Genomic DNA, 12,781 nt, shown 5'->3' with positions numbered 1-12,781 from the left:
TCAGTGTCTTTGTGAAATTGTCACAAGCACAGAGTTTCAGCGGAAACTAATCTGAATGTCTCATTGTTCAGCTCTTCTTTAGAGACGGCAATGTCCCTTGCCAAGTTTTCAAACAGAAACTAAAAGACCCTCACAAATTTTTGCATTCCTCTCACAGAAAAGCCTGTTTCTCTCCCTCCCCTAATTTCCCAGGCTGAGTAGTATGGCTAGTCCAACCCACTCTGTTGACCCAGTGGCCTGATCCAATCATCAAACAGACTGAAAATCTTCACACTCCCACCCACCCCTTGCCTCAAAAGAGGAATGGGAAGGCTAGGGTGGAGTCTGCCATTTCAATTTTTTTTTCTGGATTGCCTGCTTCTTCCCTCACTGAAGAAGAGGTTGTGCTAGTGAGAATCTGCAGGACTTTAACCCAGTATTAGGAACAGGAACAACTTCTCCCTCCCCAGCTTAATTCGAGCTGTCTACTTCACCAAGCAGCTAAGATGGTTGAGGCATTCTGCGCTACCTGGAAGCTGACTGACAGCCATAATTTTGATGAGTACATGAAGGCACTGGGTATGTAGAAGGAGCTGAACAGAATCCTGATTTTTCTTTAGCAATAATAAATTTTAGGATTTTTTTGGAAATTCTGCTGGTGTGATTAATTTGACTGATATCAGATTAGCAATGGAGAGTAAAAAGAAAATTTATTGTAACATGTTAAGTTACACATATGGTTGCAAAGAAGATTTTGTAATTTAAATTTGTATAAGCTTAGGTACTGTCCTGTTAAATAAAAGCATTTACAGTCAAGTAAATGCAGTCTGTGAATTTAAACATGCTGGCTAGGAAGGAAGTTTAATTAAAAACAATGTGACATAGAACTAAGACTGTAGTCTCAGTCAGTGCTTATGTGGGTTCTACGTAGATCACTAGAAGACAATAAATCTATTCAGGACTGACCTGTCAATTTTTTTTAAGGTCAGGTTGCAGCATTTCAGTTAGTGTGTCTTTCAAGAAAATAATTCCAGGAATCAGCCTCACAGTATGATCCTAACCTCATTTATTCATAGGCACTGTTGAAACTTTCCATAGAAAGTACATGAACTGAAATGTCCATCAGTTTAAATTTAAGCACTGGAGCTCAGTTGAATTAAAAATCAGGTGGTTTTCCAATTTAACTGAAATAGTTTTCCAGTATTCTAGAAATAGAAGCATCTGTGTGTATTTAGGAGGTGTCTGAAAAAGAATAGGTAATAGTACTTTGCTCAGTTCTGTGACTGGGAATGGCTGTACCCTTGTATTTAAGGGAAAGAAATGACATCTGGCACAATGACAAAGGCAGGTACAAATCTTGGTTGAATTATGCAAAATTATCAACTGTGAGCAAAAACAGAGTGTCTCCCCAGAAGACAAAGTACTGGTACACATCTCCGGTACCTCTGTACCCTCATTACTTGCAATTTGGTGAGTTACTTAAATCATATTGAAAAGGAATGTGGGGTGCAGCGGGATCTGTATGTGAACAGAAAAGTATACAGTTAAGTCAGCATGTGGATGACTGAGCAGAAAAAAATTCTTTATATATTCAATAGGAGGCATGTCCCGTTAGGTGCAATTAGATTTTCTCCCAAAGAAGTGAGCATAGGATTTAGCATTCTTTACTGTGATAATTTTTTTTGAATGCTGATTCTTTTAGTTATCTTAAGCATACCCACTGAAGGGTGAAATGTAAATAAAATGAAGAGACATGTTTCTTCTTAGCTGAAGTGGGATTGTCTGATATGTGCATATGTGTGTGTGTGTGTGTGTGTGTGCCTCAAGCAGGGGTCTGAAGAGACAGAACAGGAATAGTCAAAATAAATAAATACATAAACCAGCCAGTTGCATTATTTTTTTTTTAATCTCAGGAGTTGGCTTTGCTACTCGCCAAGTGGGCAATGTTACCAAACCAACTGTGATCATCAGTCAGGAGGAGAACAAAGTGATGATTAGGACCCAGAGCACATTCAAGAATACGGAAATCAGCTTCAAACTTGGTGAAGAATTTGATGAAACTACAGCAGATGATAGGAACTGCAAAGTACGTGAGCAACAACCTGTACAGAAGCAGTATTACTGAAAATGTAATATGTTTGTATTTGAGGGAGAGAAAGTTTTGTCTGCTGTCACTGAAGAAAGCTTTAAGTCAGTAGAGGGAGGGAGGGAAGGAAGGAAGAAAGGAAGAAAGAAAGAAAGGAAGAAGGAAGAAAGAAAGGAGGGAGGGAGAGAGGGAGGGAGGGAGGGTTGATTTCAGATTATTTAGTATATTCAAACTATAATCTTGCACTCCTAGGCATAAGCCCCATAAACTAACATGGCACTTACTTTTGAGTAGAATGTCTTAGAATTACTCTTACAGAGCTCTTTCCTGGGAGTTTGCCCCATTAACTACAACAGGACTTACCTCTGAGTAGACTTCCTTAGGGCTGCTCCCTTACAGTACCATCCCAAGCAGAGTTGTGTGTGTGTAACGTCAAATAGCAACCATTTATTGGGATCTTGTAGGGTTTTTGAGGCAAGAATCTTACAGAAGTGGTTTACCTCTGCCTCTGCATAGTAACCACTGAAGTACTGACCACAGCTGACCCTGTTAGTTTCTGAGATCTGGCTGGCCTGAGCCATCCAAGTAAGCAGAGCCTCCTAAGACTCTTGAAGTCAGTGGATTTAGAAGAGTGTAATTCTACTTAGGGATTGCACTTTCAGTGTGTGAGAAGCTTCCAGGTGGAGGAGGAAAACAGCAACAGCCAAGAGAGCCTTAGGTCCTCCTATACCCACTATGTTTCCATAAGGGGTAGGACCCCTCCCTCTCCCTGAAGTAGCTAACCAAATTCTACTGTGAAAATTTATTGCTGAACATGGAATCCATTAATTTAACAAAGCATGTTTATGGCAGGACACTGAACTTGAAAGACCCTGTAACAAGTCAAATATGAAAATGAGATTAATAATATTCCATTCAAAACATACATTTTTCTATTCAGCTACCCCTACAAGAATAAAACTGTTTATTTTATAATTGTCTGAAATTCATCAGCTAGTTCATGGATTTGAAATTAAAAATGACTCAAACTCACTCAATAACTTATGCAAGTTTGACAGCAACAATTCAGGGATATATTATTAATTGTCCAACTGAAATTTGGAAGCGCCTAACAATGGCTGAATTTTGCTCAGAGTTATTTTTGGAATCTTTGTGAGGCTTCCTGCAATTTTGAATGAAACCATCTTCATGTTTGCTTGTTGCTTTTCTGCCCACAGTCTGTTGTGACCCTGGATGGAGATAAACTAGTTCATGTACAGAAATGGGACGGCAAAGAAACAAAGTTTGTTAGAGAAATTAAAGATGGCAAAATGGTCATGGTATGTACAGAAAGGTTTGGTTTGATTTTTGAGGCTGTATACACTGATTGCTGGATAATATTGCGAAGTATTTATGGAGTTTGTCACAAATATTTTTATAACTCCCCACCACACACATGTGTGCACGTGCACGCACACACATTAAGAAGGGTATGTTTCACAGCACTACTCCTGTGTTAAGATTAGCAACCATAGAAAATTGAAAACCAGAAAAAACACAATCTATGATTTCCAGGCTCACCTTGCCTGGGTGTGTTCTAAACCAGCAACCACCTTTTCATCTTAACTTGGTCCTCTTTCAACAATCTTATCCTTTTTTCTTTAGTCTTCAGATGAATGAATGACATTTTATGACATATCATTGAAAAATCTATGGTCTTTCTCCTTTTTCATTTGCCCCTCCTGCCCCTGGTGTTCCCTGGCAGCTGACATTTTGCCTCAGTTTTCTGTCAAAATCTAAACCTCAGTTGGTTCAAGCAATTCCATGTCTTTCACTGTGTCTTTTCACTAGACTTTAACAAATGGTTCATCATCCCATATCATGGTGAAATAAACATGCAATGCAGTAACAATGAGCTGCAGTAGAAGAAGGGATGTGGGGAAGACCTGTTTTGCAGGTGGAAATCCCTTCGCTTGAGGAAATCTCTTGTGGATCCAAGATATGTTACCTATTAGAACAAGTGACCTAAAGGTGGTAGCTTTTTCTATCACATAATTTTTCAGTCATAGTCCATGGTCAGGACAATTTTAAATTGTCTGAAAATGTGTAAAATTCCACATGGCTTATTGTGTTAATGCATTACAGATAACATTGAACATTATGATGGCTGTGGAAACTCTAAAGGAGGAGAAAAAGAGAATATGGATTTTATGCCTCATCCATAACAAACTAAATTTTCTGATTACACAACCAGAAAGTTCTAAAGAGTAATTGTTTGTTAATCAGAGTATATCTTGCAAATTAGGAAGTTATGTAAATTCATTTTATTTACATTAGGTGAAAGATAGATGTTAAAAACACTCTCAGTTCATTCTGTATGAATGTGCTTGTTTTTGCCCCCAGGCACACTCTGAAAAATATTCAATTTAAACTGAGGAAAGGCTGGCTGTAGAGAGTGCCTTTTGACAAGAACTTGTGACAACTACAGTACATTCCCCCTAATCCCAAGAGCAATTTTTTTCAACAAAACCCCCTTGAATTTCATAAGGTGAAAATTAATTTTTATACATACTTCATGCCACATGTCTTTTTAAAATATTTACAAATCATAAGAAAAGGACAAGGCTGATGACTGGAATGTACTCAGTTTGCAGGTATGTAATAAGGCAAACTGCAAAGCCAGAACCACACCACACTGAAGAACTGATAGTATCACAGTTAAATAGCTTTATTCTAGCTTCATGGCTTGTCATTGCTGGATATGAGAAGTCCAACTTCATGTATAATGAATGATGAAGATGGTTGATACTGACCACTCTCTGCCAATAGCACTTGTTGTGTTGACAGTCTTCAGTTACTGATATGATTCTGCATATATTCTGTAGCCCAGGCTAGATTGTGCAACAGAAGCTAAATTCTACAGCAGTGTCTTACTGAAGCAGTGTAGAATTTATATAATACTTTATGTCATGTCCAATGGTGCATACTTACCCAAATTATGTTTTTTTTTTCCCCTTGAACTTGCAGACCCTCACCTTTGGTGATATTGTTGCTGTTCGTCACTACGAAAAGGCATAGAATTTGGCAATACCCTATCTGGGTTTTTTATTCTTCTGGAAGGGGCAAAGAGCTGCCTGCAGTTGACTATCTCTGAAATGAACATTGCTGAAATGGAAGGGAAACAGCTTGATAGTTTTATGCAATCAAATTGGAATACTTGTGCTTATGTAAACTGTGACAAAACTTTGCAATAAATCTCTGAAACACTTCCATGTATGATTAAATATACATCAATAATGGTTGACATTTTATGAAACTTAAAAAAACCCTGAAACTCAGACATTCTAGGTTTGTATGAATGGAACTATGATTCAAATACAAATAAGTTAAAATAGGATTGTCAGTTTAATATGATTGTCCCAATACTCTATAAGTAGACACAGCAAATAAATTTTATTTTGCTCTCAAGTCACAGCTGACTTATCACAATCCCATAGGGTTCCAAGGCCAAAGACATTCAGGAGTGGTTTGTTATTGCCTGACTCCACATCACACCCCTGGTGTTCCTTGGAAGTCACTCGTCCAAACACTTGCCAGGGTATGGCTGCCAGCTCCAGGTTGGGAAATGCCTGGAGATTCTGGGGGTGGAGCCAGGGAAAGGTGGGTTTTTGGGATGGGGGGGACTTCAAAAGTGGCATTTTTCTTCAGGTGAACTGATCTCTGCCACCTGGAGATCAGTTGCAATAGCAGAAGATCTCCAGCCATCACCTAGAGGTTGGCAGCACTAGTTGAGAGTGTGTGACTGGCCCAAGGTCAGCCAGCAAGTTTCTCTGGTAAAGTGAGGGTTTAACATATCCTAATGACACCTTAAACACTATACCATGTTGACACTACTGTAAAGAACCAAGTAAATTGTTGTTCTCCCTCTCTAGTCCCCTCAGCACATTCCTGTGCACATCTAATTATCTCTTTTCATGCATACATAATCTCTCACATGAACTGCAACACATACTGTGTATTTCATATATCTCTACATACACTCTCTGCCTCTCGTACATCATGCTACACACGTTCTCTTTCTCACACATATGCACATCAATGTTTTCCTTCATCTCCTCAACCTTCTCTGTACTTAAGCCCCTTTGCTCCTAGGTGGTAGCTACAGTTATGTTAATAGAACAGAGGCAGAGTGAGGGGAAACTACACCTGGGGCACGCGCCCTGCGCCCCTGCCGCAGCACCGCCCGCCTCCGGCATGCCCCAAAACACCTCCACCACGCCCCCCCATGGTCCAGCCACGCCTCCGTTGCTGTTCTGCCTGGGGCATCGTGCCTCCTGTTAGTGCTATGCCACTGTAATAAAAGCACTGTTGTGCATGATCCATCCAGAGTCTTCATTCTTGGTAGCTTCTAGGAACCATCAAGCAAAAGGAAAGCAAATAGGCTGGTGCCCTGTCCCAAGAGTTCTGGGGACATGATGAAATCCCCTTCAGGGTCCTCAGGCATGATTGTTGCAGGGAAAGACTTATTATAGACTGGCTCAGAGTTTGTCTTCAGTGGATGAACACAGACATTCAGTCAGACCTATCATTAGGAGAACCACATGGCCTTATGTCTTGGTTGAAAAGAAGCTTCAGTCAATTCCTGCTTCTGTTGCTGGGGAGCTTCCTTGGTGATATGAGGAAAGCATCTGCACAATCCCCACCCACAATAACTTTGTGGGAGACAAGAAGCCATTTTGACTGCATATAAACAATTAGTTTCAGTCAGTTATTTTTTTCGTATCTCTTAAGTTACATCATTCTTTTCAATTGGGCTCTCAGGTCCTGAATAGTCATCAAATGTATTTATGAATCGGTAATACATAATAGCTTTATTATGTCAAATTCTTTTTATAGGATTCACATTAAAATTATACGTTGGAACTTGTTTATATTCATAACTATAATTATAATATAATGAAGGTTACTTAAATGGAGGCACAAAGTTATATTGGTGTGTGTGTGTGAAATAAATTCTACAATCTATTACCAATATCCCATTTTTGTCAAATTCAAATTCTTCCACCTAATTTTGTTTATGGCTTCACAACCATGTTGAGAACAAGTAGTGTAATCTAGGTCGATTCCACATGGTACAATGATAATGGGTTGACTGTGACTGTGAGCACCATTTTACCCAAATGTGTACAGCAATGGATTCACAACAAATAGGCGTTGTGAGCAATGGCTCTGTTTCCTTTCCTTTTTTGTGGGGGTGCTCAGCACACGTAGCTAGGCAGATGCACACCTTTGGATGTGGATGGGACATATTGCTTTGCTTTCTTTTTTGGACAGATTTTATTATTTTGTATATCACAATGTTAAGGGTTTTTTTTTTTTTTTTTGGCATGCTTCATGTTTACACGTGTCGTGGTTTCAAAGCCCAAAACTTTTTTTCTCTTTGTAGAAATGGGAGGGGGAGGTCCTGCTTGGGTTCCCAGGGTTACTGTAGATTCTCCACCAATCAGAAGCGCTCTCTTAGCAGAAGGTGGGAGCAGGTGAAAGGGGGACTGTGGTGGTGGAACAGCCAATCAGAACACAGGGGAAACAGGATGTTTCTATGTGTTTGCATTGTAAAAAAAAATAGTGGGTTAATGTGAAGAGGCAAAAAGAAAATGGATTATTTTCTTCGTGAAAAATGGGCTCCCATGCAAATGACAAAAATGGAATAAAATAGTCCCAGATTCAAATATAATGGCTGCAACCCATTGTTATTATGCTGTGCAGAATCGACCCTGGAATGTACAAACTAGGGGAGCCTGCAACCTTTTCTATGATCACAAGAACAGAAAAATCCAGCTGAAATCACAGAATGGTTTGGGGCGGTCGTATTTCCACCTCCAATACTGGGAGGCAGGAAAGTGCATCTGCCAGCCGATTGGATTTGCCCGGGAAAAAGTGAATGCTGAAATTGAAGCGGGAAAAGCATCAATGGAGCTGCTTAGCTGAGAGTTTACCAGGGGTGCAGGGTGAAGATGAATGGGGATTCCAGGGGATCTCCAGCTGCCCCTGGAGGTTGGCACTCTTGGTCACTTGCTCTTGAAGGTCACCCAAGAGGGGGATTCCTAGCTTGGAAACATGTTGTGTCAACAGCATAAGAGAGTTCTATGGAGACAGCCTGATCAGCTGGACTAGTAAAAAGCAGTCACAAGTTGCCCTATCAACAACTGAGGCTGAATACACCTCTGCTGCAAATGCACGCAGTGAGTTTAAGTGGATTGTACAACTACTAATGGACTTTGGCATAGATGAACCTAAGCCAATAACATTGTTTGAAGACAATCAGTCATGTACTGCTTTATCAAAGAGTGAAAGCATCTAACCAAGAAGCAAGCATATTGTTGTCAAATATTCTTCCGTGAGAAAGATGCAGCAGGAAGGAATCACCAATATCAAGTACTGTCTTTCAGAAGACATGTTTGCTGACTTACCCACCAAGATGCTGACCAGAGGAAAGTTTGCTTTCACATCCTGCATGTGAGATCCCAAAGGCACCTGGTGGGCCACTGAAAGTAGCAGAGAGCTGGACGAGATGGACTCTGGTCTGATCCAGCTGGCTTGTTCTTATGTTCTTATGAACCCTCATCATTTCAATGGCTGATATTTGAGAAGAGGTGTTGATATAGTAAGTGTCATGAAAGAGTTAATGGTGCTGTTTGTTAGTAAACATTAGCTAGATTAGCATAGCCAATAGGGCATAGAGTAACTAGGTATCTGCATTAATGAAGTGATCCATTGATGATGTGTTTCTGAGCATGTAGGCACTTTGGGAGGAAGTTGTAAACTTTCTTTGTTCTCAGTGTGTGAGGTACACCTTATCACAATGTTGACGGTAGTTCAGTTTAGACAGGACTGTTTTATTCTTTTCTACCATGCTACCCTTCCCTTCCATTTTCTTAGTAAACTTTACTTAAGCTAATCAGCAGCATCTGTGATTATTTACTCTGCTAAATATTTTATATTTTTACATCAACAAATTTTTTAAAAAAGAGAGTTCTTTGACAGTTTTTGAACTTAGGAAAGTTTTATAAACTTATAATTTTAACTAACTTTATTTAGTTAGTCTACCAATTAAAGAAAATCCATGATTGCTATACAGAAGCAGGCAATGGCAAAGCACGTCTGAACACCCATTTCTTTTAAAAACTCTACAGGGTCACTTGATGGCACTTTCTACCTCACCATTTCAATGGGTTTAATCTCACAAGAGTGTAAGATGGGTAAGCACATAGCTAATACACAATTAATTGCATTGTGCAGATTGCTTACACTTAATTTCTATCAGCCAAGATGGTTCTGTTTCAAATGTCACCTCAGCTATGAACTGACTTAATGACCTTAGTCAGTTCTTTATTGATCAGCTTTGTCCCCTTAGTCATCTGCAACTTGGGGATGATAATAACACTAACCTTATTTTACAAAGTTGTTGCAAAGGTTTCTGGGATAAATCACTTTTAAGTCTTCTGAACTGCCTCAGAGAAGGGTTTTTTTTTAACATATAAGAGATCAGCTACAAGCCTTCTCAAGCCTATCCTGTGCTATATTTGCTGGAAGATCTGCCTTGGGAGGGGAGCAGTGCTAGTGCAGTATAAAAACATTCTTGAGGATCAGTGATTAAGTACCCAGAAACATTGCACAATGGTGGTGCAGAAAGCCCAGCCAACATTTGCTTTCAGAAGCTGCTGCACTGGTATAAATGTGGAAGTGTGATGTATGTGTGTGAATGTTTACAAGACTGTAGCCTATTTGTGTAACCCATAATACTTCTCTACAGAGCTTGCAATGTTTCATGGCTGTGGAATAGTAATCCACATTGTGTTTGTAATCCATTAATACAGCACACATCACTGCTGTCTGGTTTGTGGAGGACTGCCTTTCCCAGACCTCCCATTCTCAAAGATGTGAGTACAACTTCTTTGTTTAAAAACTTCATCTCCATGGAAAAAGCCATCATTTGAGTGGTGTTAATTTCCATGGCAACTGATTTATGGTGATACCAAGTGGAAGAAAAAGACAATTACTTTCATGGTGGGAAGGGGAGAAGAAATAGTAAGAACAGATTCTGACATACATACTGGGATTAAACAACAAATAAATATTTGACAGGAAATTATATTCTATTGTTTTATATGCTTTATACACAACACATATTTAAACTGGTCTCCCTTTTCCTCTTTTACCTACATACTTCACACATTGCAACAATTCAGTAAAACTACTGACCTGTCTCCTCAAATGCAAACAATAATCCCAAACATCAAAGCCCAGGGATATTGCTACTTCTCATGTCTTTCAGAATGTTTTATGACAAAGAAAAGTTAGTCTGGCTGGCTTATATTTGAAGATGCATAAGCTTCTAAAAACAGACAAGGGATACTAAATCTGTTGCATGGGAACCTACCTCACAGGGTGTTTGTTGTGAGGGGGGAAGGGCAAGGAGATTGTAAGCCCCTTTGAGTCTCCTGCAGGAGAGAAAGGGGGGATATAAATCCAAACTCTTCTTCTTCTTCTTCTTCTTCTTCTTCTTCTTCTTCTTCTTCTTCTTCTTCTTCTTCTTCTTCTTCTTCTTCTTCTTCAATACTACATTAGAAATTTATGTCTTAAAAGAATTAGGCAATATTACTGATTTGAGCAAACCTCTGAATTTGTTCCACTGTGTCATAATTATTCTCAGTGCTTCAGTTTAACATGCATCTTTCCATCTGGAAAGGTTCCTGAATATTTAAAAGCAAAATTTAAATGAAAAAAAAATCAACTGATGAAGTTTTGCTGGGCACTGGTGAAGAAGTGATATGAGAAACTTTACTTCCTACATTTGTTTCAGCCCCATCTAAAGGGGGGAGCAAATCTGCTTGTGGGAGTTGCAATGGATTTGCCCTCTCCAGGGGACTTGTCCCAGTAGAGGAGCGATTCCATCAACATGCAGTTACTGTGGCCCTTCCTGACGTTGCGATGTGGAGCTGGATGCCATGCCAGTGTCCCAGGGCGCCTGCCCCCATAGCAGTAGCAGCCAGGGGCATGACGTTTGCCAGTATTATGCCAGTGGCCTGGGTTTCACGCCTTCAAAAAGGTGGCATGTTCACTCAGCCCAGTGGGGGCTTCTTGGCAGCAGGGAGCCTTTTAAAAAAAAACTGTTCAAGCTTCCCCATACCATGGAGAAGCCTCCATGGAAATGGCAGGGCTGTGCTGCATTAGCACCACATCCCGCTACCACTGTGTTTGGATGGGGCTGTTAGTCATGCAGCTTTTCAGAACAGAGAAACCAACCCTCCCCTCAAAAGCTGATAGCTACAAAAGTAAGCAGCAAATCAAGATCATCAGTTGATTGTGAAATCACAAGCGAAGTCCATTTTTGCCTTCGAGCTTGCTTTAAGCTTCAAAAATGCTTGTGTTTTATTATATTGATATTTGCTCCATCTGTACATGTGTGTAAAGTGCTTTCAAGTCACAACAGGTGTATTGCACCCAATACAGAGTTCAAAGAAAGGTTCAAAGATGGGCCCATTGTGCATGGAATGCTTACCTGGAGGTTTTTCGCTGCATAGTACAGATGTGGTGTGGTCTTCTTACATTTCTCTGAATGCCTCTGGAGAAATTCACTGTCCGCCTTGCAGCTGCTTGCTGAAGTCTCAATGTGGCTCTGCTTTTCCTGGCAATCTTAACTCTGCTGATCAACTTCCTCTTAAAGGCACAGATCTCATCATACCCAGTAGATGCAAGATAAAGAACTTTGTTAAAGCCCTTTTAAATTGCAGTTATATTGTTTTACCTGTGACTGAAGTTATATCAATATTGTAGACCCTTTCCAAAAATACCCCCCCTCCCAATAAAACGGGCAAAGCAATTCCCTGGACCACACTCTGTTAAAGAAGGGGACTATCTCTCCCCCCCCCATATACACATACACATACACATACACATACACATACACATACATACACACACACACACACACACACACACACACACACTCATTTTCAAATGCAATAAAAGACAGCAATTTTGCAATGATTCTCTGTTTATATCTATATATTGCTATATCAATATAAATAACAAAAAATTAAGTAATATCAAATCTGAGAAGGGGGAGAGGTGTGCACAGAGCCAGAGGGAGGGGGGTGGGCGGTGGGAAGATATCCAGGGAAAATCTGTGCTCACTGGCAAATCTCCCCTGATCTGGCAGTGAAGAAAATTAAAGTCACACTTAAAAGTGATGTTGCTTGGCCCGGGAGAGTGGAAATTGAAAGCGGGGCTTGGGGAAATATAACCGTACAAGAAATATTGCTACGATGGACATTCATCCCTCCATTCAGCAGATACTTGATGCATAATGGGCCATAGTCTGCCATTGTCTTCCTCTGCATACCAACCCTGGAACTCCTTGGTTGTCTCTCATTCAAATACTAACCAGGGCTGAGCCAGTTTAGCTTACAAGATCTGACTAATCAGACTAGCCTACACCAGTCAGGTCAGGACATTTATCCCATATATGCAAATTATATCATATTTATGGCTTTGTATATGTATATGTGTGTGCCCTAACTTAGGTGGCCCGGGTCCAGGCTAGGCCAATCCCATCAAATTTTGGAAGATAAGTAAGATTGGCCTTAGTTACTATTTGTGTGGGAGACCACCAAGGAATTCCAGGGTCACTATGCAGAGGAAGGCAATGGCCAAGCACCTCTTTTCATCTCTTGC

At 40.2% G+C, this 12,781-nt stretch overlaps 1 protein-coding gene across 1 annotated transcript; it reads left to right on the top strand.

Annotated features, from left to right (window-relative positions):
* Window positions 1-282: 282 nt before the first annotated feature.
* Window positions 283-5,312, top strand: FABP7 (fatty acid binding protein 7). The gene is made up of 4 exons (XM_048491944.1): window positions 283-558; window positions 1,893-2,065; window positions 3,283-3,384; window positions 5,072-5,312. The coding sequence occupies exons 1-4, from the start codon at window positions 486-488 to the stop codon at window positions 5,120-5,122; spliced, it is 399 nt and encodes a 132-aa protein (XP_048347901.1). The 5' UTR covers window positions 283-485; the 3' UTR covers window positions 5,123-5,312.
* Window positions 5,313-12,781: the final 7,469 nt, after the last annotated feature.

The sequence above is a fragment of the Sphaerodactylus townsendi genome, linkage group LG01, assembly GCF_021028975.2.
Source record: "Sphaerodactylus townsendi isolate TG3544 linkage group LG01, MPM_Stown_v2.3, whole genome shotgun sequence".
NCBI classification, from domain to species: domain Eukaryota; kingdom Metazoa; phylum Chordata; class Lepidosauria; order Squamata; family Sphaerodactylidae; genus Sphaerodactylus; species Sphaerodactylus townsendi.
The sequence above is the reverse complement of the archived record's forward strand: the minus strand, read 5'-3'. Positions and strand labels throughout refer to the sequence as shown.

Excerpts from the sequence above, each read along its gene's own strand:
- FABP7 (XM_048491944.1), top strand. The coding sequence starts at position 486 with ATGGTTGAGGCATTCTGCGCTACCTGGAAGCTGACTGACAGCCATAAT. Across the intron at positions 559-1,892 it reads TGAGTACATGAAGGCACTGG|GAGTTGGCTTTGCTACTCGC; the intron begins GTATGTAGAAGG and ends TTTTAATCTCAG. Across the intron at positions 3,385-5,071 it reads AAGATGGCAAAATGGTCATG|ACCCTCACCTTTGGTGATAT; the intron begins GTATGTACAGAA and ends TTGAACTTGCAG.